The sequence below is a fragment of the Delphinapterus leucas genome, chromosome 1 (assembly GCF_059928025.1).
Source record: "Delphinapterus leucas isolate spDelLeu-1000000601 "Yukka" chromosome 1, BTC_Dleu_Yukka2, whole genome shotgun sequence".
Taxonomy (NCBI): Eukaryota; Metazoa; Chordata; class Mammalia; order Artiodactyla; family Monodontidae; genus Delphinapterus; species Delphinapterus leucas.
In genome coordinates, this window is record NC_143129.1 from 24403651 (window position 1) to 24416981 (window position 13331).

The following is a 13331-nucleotide window of genomic DNA, read 5'->3' on the forward strand; positions in this document are numbered from 1 at the left end:
CGGCCCTTTTCCCTCTTTTTTTTTTTTTCATTTTTTAACCAGTTTTTATTTAGAAATGTTTCATATTATACAAAAAAATTTTTAAGTATAGTTGATTTACAATGTTGTGTTAGTGTCAGGTGTATAGCAAAGTGATTCAGCTATATATATTTTTTTCTTTTGCAGATTCTTTTCCATTATACATTATTATAAGATATTGAATATACTGCCCTGTGCTATACAGTAGGACCTTGTTATTTATCTATTTTATATATAGGAGTGTGTATATATTTACCCCAAACTCCTAATTTATCCCTCCCCCTCTTTTTTTTTAAAATGTATTTATTAAAGCAAAAAGATGGTTTGAACCATCTTGAGAAGGGTGCTGTTTAAGCGAACAACAGTAGATACCAAATCTAACACCTAATTTTTCCCAATTTTAGGAAGCAATTTTCACCACTTTATCAACTATAGTTGGTGGCTTGCTCTGTCTTTACAATTCCTCATTTACTCAAATCCCTGGTGGGCTGACATCACTAAGCCTCTGATTACTGCACCAATATTTAAAGACAACTCAACTATGAATTCGGGGCATCAGAAACAAAGAAGGCTGCTTGTATTACACTGACTTTAGTACCTTCTCAGTTAATCTAAAGAATTTAGAAGAAAGTGAGTTGAGACTAATTTTAGCTTACACTGAAACTTAGAAATGTAAACTGCTTAATCTTTCTAAGGCTATGTTACCATCCCAATTTGTAGATATGTTGAAAAATCAAGATCAGTGATGAAACACTTACCTCTAAAGCATAGAAGAAGCCCGTAAATGGATTGGACCCTACAGTGATATACTGAGACATAGCGGGTGGGCTGTTTTTAATTGCTGCATTATATCCACCTATATTGGAGGCAGTCTTCATTTGATCAAAAGGGGACAGAGTCATAATACCTAATGATAAAACAGCAATAACAACACATGATTTTAATGAACTGAAATGACACTGTCATTTTAGGTTATCAGATTTTTATTTCAACTCCATTCTAAGATGCTAACTGCTGAGTTTCATTTAACAGACAAAAGTCATTTTCAAAAGCTACAAGATCAATATCATAAAACATAAAGATATTAAAGTTGCCACCTATAATTATTCTAAGCTATAAAATACTACAAAATTTAAATATTAATTTTTTAAACATACAAATTCAAATGGTACAGATATATAGAGTCCACCAATATCTCTAGGTATTATTAGTTCACTTCTTCAAGGTAACAACTGAAACAGTTTCTTATGCTGCTTTCCAGAAATGTTGTATGCACATAAATGACAGCACACCAAATAAACTGATGTGTGCCTTGTTTTTTTTAATTTAATAAAATATCAAGGAGACATGCCTCATTCTTGACAATCACTCAGAGTATTCCACTGTGTGGCCATGCCATAACTGATCTGACCTTCTGATGGACATTTATGTTGTTTCCCACCTTTTGCCACTACAAATAATGCTGCAACATATATCCTTGATAGATCTGTGCATATCTATATATAAGTTCATTTGTATGGCAAATCCTCATAAACAGAAGTGCAGGCTCAAAGGGGATCTACATTTGAAAAAAAATTTTATTAAGTACTGGGACGTTGCATGCTGTAGAGTGTTGCCGATGTACACCCCGACCAAAAAGGTAGGAGAGCATCTGTACTCCCATATCCTTCCCAACACAGTGAAAATAAACCCTTTCAAACATCTACTGATACCCTGTAGTCCAGAAATCCCCAGGCTCTTACAATGCAGAGGTACTGATCATTTCCCCAAGGCTCTAAGAACAGAAGCAGACAGACTGAATATTGACGCCCACATGCTGTGTGGGGCAGCAGAGAAGCCAGCGCCATTTAAACGCACCAGGTGGCAGGGAGAGAAGTAGGGGGGCAGTGAGCTTAGAGATCTAGAAAGTAAAGATCCTGCTAGATTCCAACACGTGTGGCCTTGGGCAGCATCTTCCAACTCGGGTACTCTTGGTACATGAAGATACCTGGTTGACAGCTTCCGAACACAAACACACTGCAGAATGGAACATGAGTTATTCTAATTTTCATATGTGTGTACTGCCTCGACTTTGAATGCAAATGGTCCAAAAAATGCATTGCTCCTGAAGAAGGATCCTGGTAAAGGAAATGCTTTTAGGGAGTTCATAAGCAAACAACTTACTGGATTTAGGGATTCAAGTCATCAAATAATCCTTACAAAAGCTGAACTGTTCTGAAAGATTACAATGCCTGTCTCATATTTATGAATGAATTCATGATTCAACATACAGAATGTCTTTACTACATGATTAAAATTGGCATAAGTTCTGCCTTATTCTACCAGCACAACATCAAAGGCTGAATGATGTCACATAGAAACTGAAATTTAAGTTTCAATACTCTCTCTTCATATTCCCACACACTATAGGTGTGAGTATAAACGGCTACAAGCTATCCAGAAAAATGGATCCAAAATTTTAAGTGGATTTATTCTCACCCATTCTAAAGAGATGGTTGACCAGTTCTTTCCATCCTTGCCACGAATGAGCTCTTCCTTCCCACAATTTAAGTCACCCACTTTTTGTTTTCATTATATAGGAAATTCAATAACACTTTGTCATTTCTTATAACTACAGAACTTTCAAGTTATCAGCCAGGTATACCGCAATATCATTTTGAAACATAATAAGTACAACTGACAATCTTTATTAATAATGTCAAATGCAATTTTTAAAAATTTTTATTAGACTACAGTTGATTTATAATGTTGTGTCAGTTTCTGCTGTACAGCAAGGTGAATCAGTTATACATATACATATATCCACTCTTTTTCAGATTCTTTTCCCATATAGGTCATTACAGAGTATGGAATAGAGTTCCCTGTGCTATACAGTAGGTCCTGATTAGTTATCGATTTTATATATGGTTGTGTGTATATGTCAGTCCCAATCTCCCCATTTATCCCTCCCCCTCCTCCCCACCACGCTCCGGTAACCACAAGTTTGTTTTTCACAACTGTGACTCTTTTGTTTTGTAAATAAGTTCATTTGTACCATTTTTTTAGATTCTACACATAAGCGATATCATATATTTGTCTTTGTCTGACTTACTTCACCCAGTAGGGTCATCCGCTTTCAATGCCATCCCTTGCATCCTGTCAGTATCAACTATATATTTTTTGAAACTTTGATTTTAAGTGTACCACCTTTTGACCACCACCTCTTAGCTTTCCATCTTAACTACTCTAGTAATCCCCTGTAATAATTCTGCATTTCATTAAGAGTTTCAGTACATTACTCCTACCATTTTCACACTATTTATCCAGTAACTCATGTGATCACTTCGCTTCTTACCTGGTTCTGATTTGTGTTCCATCACAATCACTCTCTTGCACGACTCCCCTGTCCCCCTCTTCCTCCACATACTCACCTGGCTCAATCTCACCCTTGGTTGACCTAAACCTTCTGCATTCTCTGCTGTCTGCACCAAAAGAGCTGATCGTTGTCAGAGAAAAACAATACACCTGAGTTTTAGCATAAGGACCACAAACAAATGGGCATACAACACCAGCCCAAAATCCTACTGTCTTTCTCTGCTCCTCTACCCTCCCATGCCCAAATCTCTTGAAATCTATTCATTGAAGAAACCAGGCTGTTGGACATTAATTTCCTACAGTCTAGATTTTGCTGACTGCATCCCTGTGGTATTATTTAACATTCTGTCCTGCTCTCTACATTGTGGCAAATTGGTGGGCTCTAGAGGACTGTTGTCTTTTGATTCACCAATTTTAGCACCATTTTTCATTGATTTAAGGTAAATGAAGACGTAGCATATATACAGCCCCTCTTTTTCCCCCCATATTCTTCCAATATAACCATATCTCAATTTTTAAATTAAATTCACACTCTCTGTTCTCATTATAAAGAACTCACTGCTGAGACAAGCTGCCTACTGTAATTACACTGCCTTAGATGTGAATTTTTCTTTTCTGGATTTATTACTACCTTGTTATTTAGGGTTTTCCCTGAACAACTGAGGTCTTTCCGCACTTTCAAACACCTTACAGTTCTTCTTAATATAAATTTCCATAAAGTCAAACTCACTGGATAATTTTCTAGGTCTATTATACTGGCTAAAGAAGGCCTCTTTGACAAAATGATATTTGAACAGACACCTGAACGAAGTGAGGGAGAGAGCCATGTGACTAGCTGGGTAAAACCTTCCAAGCAGAAAGGGCAACAATTACAAAGACTGCAAAGTGGGAGAATGCTTGTTGTATTTGAGGGTCAGTAAGGAGATCAGCGTGGTGGAACAGGGCAGTGAGGAGGGGAGAGTTCTACAGGAGGTGAAGTCAAAAGGTACCATAAACCAGACAATGTCGGGCCTTGGATGCCACCGTAAGGCCGTTGGGTTTTATCAGGAATAAGATGGGAAGCCACTATAAGGTTGTGAGCAGAGAAGTGACAAAAATATGACTTATATTTCAAAATTAGCTGCTAACTGGCGAACGGATTTTAGAGATCAAGAAAGGAAGCAGGAAGTTAGGATTTCTTTCTCCTCGATAGTTCAGGCAAAAGACAATGGTGGCATGGACTGCCGTGCTGCCAACGATGGAGATGAGACTCGGTCAGATTCAGGATCTACTGTGGGGGTAGGAGAGACAAAGGTGGACTGGATGAGGAGTGTGACAAAAGGAGAACGGTCAAGGACGACTCAAAAGCTTTTGGTGGTGGCGAAAGCAGACGAAGACGAGAGAGAAGAGCAAAGGAGGACCAAGTGTGAGGAGAGGAAATTAAGAATTCTGTTTGGGATCTGTTAAGTTTGGATACCCAGGGGGAAATGTTCAGTAGTTGGAAAATGAGTAAGAAGTTTAGTGAAGAGGTCAGGACTGGAGTCAAAATGGAGATGCTGTGAGTTGATTTCCTGTTCTTATGTTGCTGAGTTTTGAAAGTAGGGGGTGGAAATATTTATTCTTAAATGCACCCCAATCTGGCTTTCATCCTCACCATTCCACTTAAACTTCTCAGATCAAAGTCAATGAAGACCTAGCTCTATGTTGTCAAATCCAATGGACCTTCTCCTTTCTTGAATTCTATGACGCATTCCACAGTTAACCATTCCCTCCCAAATTTATATGGATAATCAGGACCTCTCTCCTGACCTTATGACTCGTATATCCAACTGTCTACTTGGCATCGCCATTTCAATGTCTGAGCCAGAAGTTAACCTGTAAAAAACACAACTCTCCACTTGTCCACTCAAACCTCTGCCTTCTATGCACATTTCAGCCATAGCCTGACCATCCACTCAGCTGCTCAAACTTAAAAGCTAAGAAGTCTTTGACCCTTTTCCTTCTCTCGTTTCTAATACCCATCCCTTAGCAAGTGCAAATACATCTCCAACCTGTCTACTTCTCTCTAGCACCACTGCTTCCTCCCTAGACAAAGTCCTCATTCTCTCTTATTGTAACAAACTCCTTGCTGGTCTTCTCTTTATTCTGTAAGCCTCTCTCTAAAGAGCAGTCAGAGGGATATTTTTAAATATCTCCTACTTAGACTCCATCAATGATGTCCACTGCATTTAGAATAAAACCCGAACTTCTCACCCCTATGTGATCTGACCCCAGTCTACATCTCCAACCTTACCTGGTCCCATTTCCCCCTCACTGTACAATCAAGTCACATCAACCTCCCTTCTGTTTCTTTAAGCCTCCAGTCTTCCATCTCTCCCCACCCCGGGCCTCTATCTCGGCTTCTTCCCATCCTGCATGTCTCAGGAGAGGCCTTTGCTCACCAGTCTACCCAGAGTCCCCTCTTCCTTTACTTCTGTCATAACCCTCTGCTTATCTTCTTCATGATGCTTACTAACATTTCGTTATTACCCTATTTATTCATTTGGTTTAATTGTTTATTTTTTGTCTCCCCATCACCAGGACGTAAGCTTCATCAGGGCAGGGGTACTGTCTGCCTTGTATTTCTAGCACCAATATTAGTGCCTGGGGATGTAACAGGTATTCATTCATTTCTTTGTTGAATGAACTAGTCAGACCTCTACGTAAAGATGTACACAGAATAAAGCTCATGGCACCTTTTCTTTTTCCATTTTGTAGGCTGGGAGATAAATGAATAGAATAATATTTTCTATCCAATCATTTCTCCTAGCCTGTCTCAATGTTCCAAAGTTTAATTAACAGAACAAGGAAGTCACCCTGAACTGAACTCAACACTTTGGAATTTCGCACATTTTTATGTTAGCAAAAAGTAAAGACAAACGAATGTCTACCAACAAGGTGCTTATTACAGATTATAGGCAGACCTCGGAAATATTGCAGGTTCAATTCCAGACCACTGAAATAAAGGAGATATCACAGCAAAGTGAGTCAATGAATATTCTGGTTTCCCAGTGCAAGTAAAAATTATGGTTACACTATATTGTAGTCTGTTAAGTGTGCAACAGTATGATGTCTAAAAAAACAACATACTGGGCTTCCCTGGTGGCGCAGTGGTTGAGAGTCCGCCTGCCGATGCAGGGGACACGGGTTCGTGCCCCGATCCGGGAGGATCCCACATGCCGCGGAGCAGCTGGGCCTGTAAGCCATGGCTGCTGAGCCTGCGCGTCAACGGGAGAGGCCACAACAGTGAGAGGCCCGCATACCGCAAAAAAACAAAACAAAACATACTTACCTTAATTTAAAAATACTTTATTGCTAAAAACTGCTAACCATCATCTGAGCCTTCAGCGACTCATGATCTTTTTGCTGGTAGAGGGGTTGAAATATTTCAAGAATTACCAAAATATGACACAGAGACACGAAGTGAGCAAATCCTTTTGGAAAAACGGCACCAACAGACCTGCTCAACACAGGGTTTGTAAAAAAGCAGTATCTGTGACACGCAATAAAGCAAAGCAAAATAAAACAAGGTCTACCTGTATTCTGTAGCAGAAATGCAACAATACACAAAGATAATCTGCACGTCAGGTATCTTCTGTTCCCCCCCTCTGGATTCACACTCCTTCCTTCTCTCCCTGCTGGCCCCAGGAGCCAGTATGTGCATATTATTAGCCCAGACTTCAAGTTGGGTTCAGACAATGGGAAGTCTCACCAGGACATCAAAGACAGAAAGGAGAACGAAGACAGGATATCTATTTCCTTGTGACCACTGGCCAAAAGCCATCCTGCTCTTAAGGCGCTGATTCTACTCATTATCTCCAATGAGCAGAATTTAGGCCTAGGAGTGGTTAACAGCTGCACTGCTGATCGGCCCGCAAGACGCTGTACTATCCTTTGTGGTTCTCCTATACAACATCTGTATAAGTAGTTTCTCTGCAAATAAAACCTCTTTCAATTATCCTATTTCAAGGATGTCATCTGTCTTCTACTAGGACTCTGAGAAAATGTATATTTAGCAAAACTGTGGTGAAAGCCTCTTTGTAATATGTTGATTGGAAAAGGGCTACAATGTAGTTGTCATGATGGAATCCTTTTATGAAGACATATCTCTGCCTAACCATACACATATTACACTTGCACTTACACACGTCTGTAAGGATGTTTACCACAAAGCCAATGGTGAGTATCTCTAGACGGTAGGATTTAGAGGGATTTTTTTTTCCTTTTTTCTTTATATTTTTATGTACTATGTGAAAATTTTAACAAGCATATACTATACTATTAAACAGAAAAAAATAGGTATGTGTTTTAAAATAGCATTTCCTTCTTCTCCACACCCATTTCTACTCTTAATTTAGATGCCCATTACTTCTCACCAAGATTATTATAGCTTCCTTACTGCACCTAGTTTCTAGTCTTGACCCCTACATTGCAACCTCTAAACGTCCACCGAAGTGATTTTTCCAACAGGCTAAGTGATAATACCATTCTCTTGTTCAGAATTCTTCAATGACTCTCAACGTGGTGAGGAGAAAGATATAAGTTCCTCCGCCTAGTATACTAGTCCTTCAGAATCTGACTCCTAGTTACAGACTGGCCTCGCTTGGGCCAGTCTTCATTGTTTTCTCCTGCACACAAGGCACTTCCACCCCAGGCCTAGTACCTGTTGGCTAGAGTGCCTCACGCACGCTTGCTCTCTTGGTCAAGTCCTACTCATTCTTTCCATCTCAGATTGAAGTCAACCTCCTGTTCCCTGATTCCCTTGGTGCTGGGGGCTTCTCCTCTGCTCCCACTACAGCCGGTCCACTTGTCTACTATGACAACCATCATGCTGTGGCACCATATTGTTTTCACATGTTTCTCCCAACTAGCCTCATGCTTCCTGACAGCAGAGACCCACGTCTTTCCACCTCCACATTCCCGATACCTAAGACAGTATGCCTTCAAATACTAGCTGCAAGAAAAAAATCTGCTTTTCTCTATATTTTGCTGGTCTACAAGTTACATGTGTAGAAGACTGATCCATCTGGTAATTATATGAATTAAACACATCTGTATAAAAACAAGTCAAATAGTGGGTGACTTAAAACTGTACAGTACTGCTGCTGAGGGCATAATTGCTAAAACTGCTACCATTTCTTAAAGACATTAAACCTCTGATAATCTCTACGTCTGAACTACCTTCCAGATGTCTCACTAAAGACAATGCATATTCTTTTCACATGAGAATAAATCTACATCTCCAATAAATGAGATAGTTCAATCAAAAAGTATAAGAAGTAAATTCCAAAAGAATTGGAACTAGTCAGGCTTACCAATACTAGCATGATCGATAATTGTGTCAATATCTTGTAGACCCCATTTCTTATAAGCTAACGGTGGTGGCTGTATGTTCTCATTGCCTGATGCTGCAGCTGTCAAAGATAAAAATTAGACAATCCAAACTTAAATATAATGGAGAAAATGAAGTTTTACCAAAAAATCATCAAGAATAACTTGGTTTATAATTCTAAAATTTCAACTAAAAATAATGAGGCAAAGTAATGTAAACTACACATACAGTGAGATTTATTCACACCAATACAATGCACATAAAATGCAAACATTAAAAGACTAAGTTGGCTGTCATAAGAGATTTTGGAACACTCAAGGAATTAGAGAAGACTATTAAAAATTCTAGACCACCACTAAAAATCAAGGTGAATTCCAACTGCAGTAGAAGCCGAGTAACTAATTTCTCCCCCTTGAGTAAGACAGTGGATAAAATCCTGGAAACAGCAACCAGTGCCTTAGCGAAACCTGACGGTATGCCCAGCAAAGGACACATCATAGAAGGGTCTTGAACGCAAGTAACTGAGGCCAGGCTTGACAGAAAGATATGCTAACAGTGATAGCACTGCCAGAAAAATGAATGCAATGCCGATCACTGACCTCAGCATTTCCACCTAGGGAGTGAATAATGAAAAGAAAAGCAACAGTTCCAGCTCTTGCCACAGGTTCATGCCCAAGGCCCCAGTCATCAGTACATTCTCATGCTACATATTAGAAAACGGCTGGATTCTGGTTGTTTATTCTGGAAGCAGAAGTACCCTGATAAAGGAAAAATGTAATCCTCCTAGCACTCCAGATTTGAGAGTAAGGCCAAGAAGAGAGTTTTCCTATATTGTGAAATAAAAGTCACAACAGTCTGCAGCTAAGTAATCAGAATTATTTTTAGAGCAACTTAAAATAAATAAGAGGGCACAAAGTGGCTTACTTACTTACTTCCTAGGAGATAAAATGGCTTTATGGACTCATACATAACAAAATAAACGGAAATTCAAACATAGTAAAAATGAAACGGCTGACGATACCAATTAAAACACAATTGTCTATTTCTAGTTTATTTTATGGACAGAATTTTTATCTACAGAAAATGGCCAGTCTCTTTGGGCACATACATTAACGGTAACTATTATGTCTCCAAGATAACAAAGATATTGAAACTTACGGTGGGCTAAATTTAAATAATTTAAAAGATTATGAAAATAGGTATAAAAATTCAAACAAATTTTGACTTTACAGAAAAGCATGTACTATTAAAAAGCAATATAACCAAGAATGTTACAATCTGCCAAAAGGACAGCGAAAATTTTTCTATTGCAATGTAAGATGCTGCATTCTTTCCTTAGAAGAAATTGTTTCTTTTGTGTCTTATAGTTTAGTTCTGGATTTATGAACAATCTTTATGAATTAGATAACACATCTTAATTAAACTCTTCTTTCAGGGAGCTGTCTAAATCATTTAAGAGTTAAACTTTGTTTGCTCTTTTTAGGACCATTAGGCTCCTTTATCCAAACCCAGAAGAAAATGGGGAAAGTCAGCACCAACACTGGTATTTTCATTGCTTTTAAGGCTTTTTGTTCCCATGATTTTAACATCTCTAAAACCGGAACCTTAAAATCAATGGTGCGACTCTCAATGGCTTAGTGGAACAGAAGATAAGAGTGCACCTTATAATCAATGGCATCTTGAATTTGATGAAAACCAATATCCTCTTCTAAAGACATAATAGCATCAGAGTGTAAACTAGGGGTAGTAAAGATTAAGAATTCTTGATTGTTTGTGCACTTTTCATGCCAAAGTCTGGAAATGATGTAGCTGCCTATGTAGATTATATTTAGGTCTCTAACTTTTCTCTGTTCAGAAGTGTTTCAAGTTAGGAGAAAGCAGCTGATGTTGACTTCTATTGGGTCCTGCCTCCTGCGAGGGAAATGCCCCCTGCAAACTTTATGCTATCTTTACCCTCAGTGAGAATTCACAAGGTTTTAGTATGCTGGCCCAAAAAGCTGCCCATCTAGTGAGAAATCTGGTTTCTCAGCTAGATGCAACTAAATTCTCCACCCCAGTGTTGAACCTCTCTCTTAACTGGCCAAGACATATTGCTGAATCAGTAAATAAAGCCTGCAGTTCAACTGGCAACATGTAAAGAGAGTTGATGTTCTAGTCCTGGCCTTTATCTTACTAAGCAATCTACCAGCAATGCACTCCCATTTCTACAGTAACCGTTTTTTTTCCCTTTAAATCTAGTTCAGAAGGCCTTTTTAATTTAGAAGACATATTTAATTCTCTAAGTAGATTAAGTTAAATAAGACAAACATCACCAGAAGTTAGCTATTTCTTGGCCAAAATTACCTTTGGCCACCTGATTTCGACAAGCACGAAGAGACTGAAAAAGGCTAAATCCATCAATAGTCACGATGGCAGCTGGATATAAGATACTCAACTCTTCATTCTATTAAAGGAATAAGAAAGAAGAAAATAATAAATTTTCATTATTGCCAAATAAGCATATCTATTTTTCTATTATAGCTGAATGTCATTATTAATGTAAAATTTAAAAATACTATAACTAAACAACTGTCAAACACCCAACACACAAAACAATATCAGGCAGAGGAACAGTAAAAATAGACAATTTCAGAATGCCTTTTGGCCAAGGACTTAACATTCTTCTCAAATATGAGCCTTTGTACATGGTGAATAACGTTTTCAGGATAGATGGTGGGAGTAACCAAAAAAATGTACAAGTTTCATAAAAATGAAATATAGTCACTGTATGGATTAAAAACAACACATAAAAGTAAAAAGAAGAGAAAAAGGAAACTCACCTGAAATCCCTGACATACATCAGTATATAGTGTCACATATAATCGCACACTTTTGTATGAGGCTATACCATATAACATGTTTTTGGTATTCTAAAACTATTCTATAACATGTTTTTCATTACTCAATAATACGTCCATTATATTCTTCCATTTCAATAAGCGAGCAAATCATTTTTTGTTGTGGAGATGCTGTATTTCATTGTATGAACCAAAATTCCATTAACCAGTTCTTACTGATGGACATTTAGTTTGGCCTCCTGCTTCTGCCTTTGCTCTCCACCACCCATGCTCCACAGACAGCATGATCTTCCTGAGACTCAGCCGATGGAACCACTCTCCTGATTAAATCTCTCCAATGGCTCCCTTCTGCACTTAGAATAAACCTGAACTCTAACCATGCTACAAGATGCGGTCCCTGTCTCTAACCTCATCTCACCTCTCTGCCCTGGCTCCTTGAACACGAAGGCCATTATCACCTCAGTACTTTCCGTGTGCCTGGACCTTCACCTCCCAGGTCTTTGCCTGCCTAATTCTTCTGATTGTTCAGGTCTCGGCTCAAATGTAGTTGCTCTGAGAGGCTACTCCTGAGCCTCTGTCTCAAACATCATCTCCATTCCCTCATCTCAGTACACTCTCATCAACATGATTACTTCCCTCACGGCACGTTATCAGAGGCTGGAATCGTCTTGGAATCCCTAGTTATTCATCGTTGGTTTCCCTCCACCATCCCCAAACTGCAGGCCCCACGAAAGCAGAAACTTTGCATGTCTCGTTCACCAATGGATTCTCAGTGGTTAGAACTGGGCTGGGCACATAATAGGCAGTAAATAAATATTTGTGAATGAATTAAATATTTTCATTATTATAAACATCACTGCAATAAACATTCTTCTGTATATATCTTTTCACATCGCTTTGGTGTAAATTCCTTCAAGGGGGTCTGTTGGGTGTTCACGATTTTCATTTGTTATTAAACTGTCTCAACAAAGTACCTATCAATTTTTACTTCTATCAACAATACATGACAGTGTCTGTTTTTCCATATTGTCACCAACTTTTGTTAATCTTCATCTTTGCCAATCTGAAAGGCGAAAAAGTATCCAAATGTAGTTGCTTATAGTCCTTAGATTATTAATAAGGTTCAAAATTTTATCATATGCTTTAGACCAATTATATTTCTTCTTTTGAGAATTGCCTTGCCCCTTTTTTCTACTGGACTGTTGGGGTGTTTCCATTTTTAAAAGACATTTGTGGGCCACAAGGGGTGGGAAGCAGGGGACGAGGGAGCTGGGGTGTGGGCTCACATAACAAGTTCACAAGGCTACGCTTACATAGTCCACTGAGCGTAGCAGCGGGGAGAGAGCCCCCGACTCAGAGGAACTAATCACCAGCTCGTCAGTTATCTCCAAAACGAGACCGCCTTCCTGAAGAAGACACTCATACAAACACCAGTGGTCCAACAGCAGCAGAAATTATGCTAAATGACAGAGATCTTTATGCAGAAACCACGGAAGAAGTTTCTTTGACATTCCAGAAAAAACGTTTGGAATCTTCTCCTACAATGATCAGCCATCACACCTACTACACTCACTGCCCCCAGAACTGAATTACAGGAAATCTGCTCCTGTGATCTTTAATAGACCTAGGAGTATACCGAAGAAGCAGCAAATAGATATTTTTGATCTATAAACTGATGTATCAGATCCAGAGATGCTGTGTAGAATGCAGGGTAACGACAAAGGCTTCTCTCCGCATGTTTAATAAGAGTTATTTTTCAACTAAAGGATTTT

At 38.8% G+C, this 13331-nt stretch overlaps 1 protein-coding gene and 1 non-coding gene across 2 annotated transcripts in view; both read right to left on the minus strand.

Annotated features, from left to right (window-relative positions):
* The window catches only part of RAB3GAP2 (RAB3 GTPase activating non-catalytic protein subunit 2), a 90167-nt gene that overhangs the window by 39269 nt on the left and 37567 nt on the right, over nt 1-13331 (minus strand). Inside the window, exons 8-10 of the mRNA XM_022579252.3 lie at nt 11066-11165; nt 8706-8804; nt 777-925 (exon numbers count right to left, since the gene is read on the minus strand). Of these exons, the coding sequence (XP_022434960.1) occupies nt 777-925; nt 8706-8804; nt 11066-11165 (348 nt within the window). The remainder of the gene's footprint in view (nt 1-776; nt 926-8705; nt 8805-11065; nt 11166-13331) is intronic.
* LOC115802818 (small nucleolar RNA SNORA36 family) lies at nt 6101-6232 on the minus strand. Its single transcript, XR_004023363.1, has one exon. It is a non-coding gene; the product is annotated as a small nucleolar RNA SNORA36 family (small nucleolar RNA).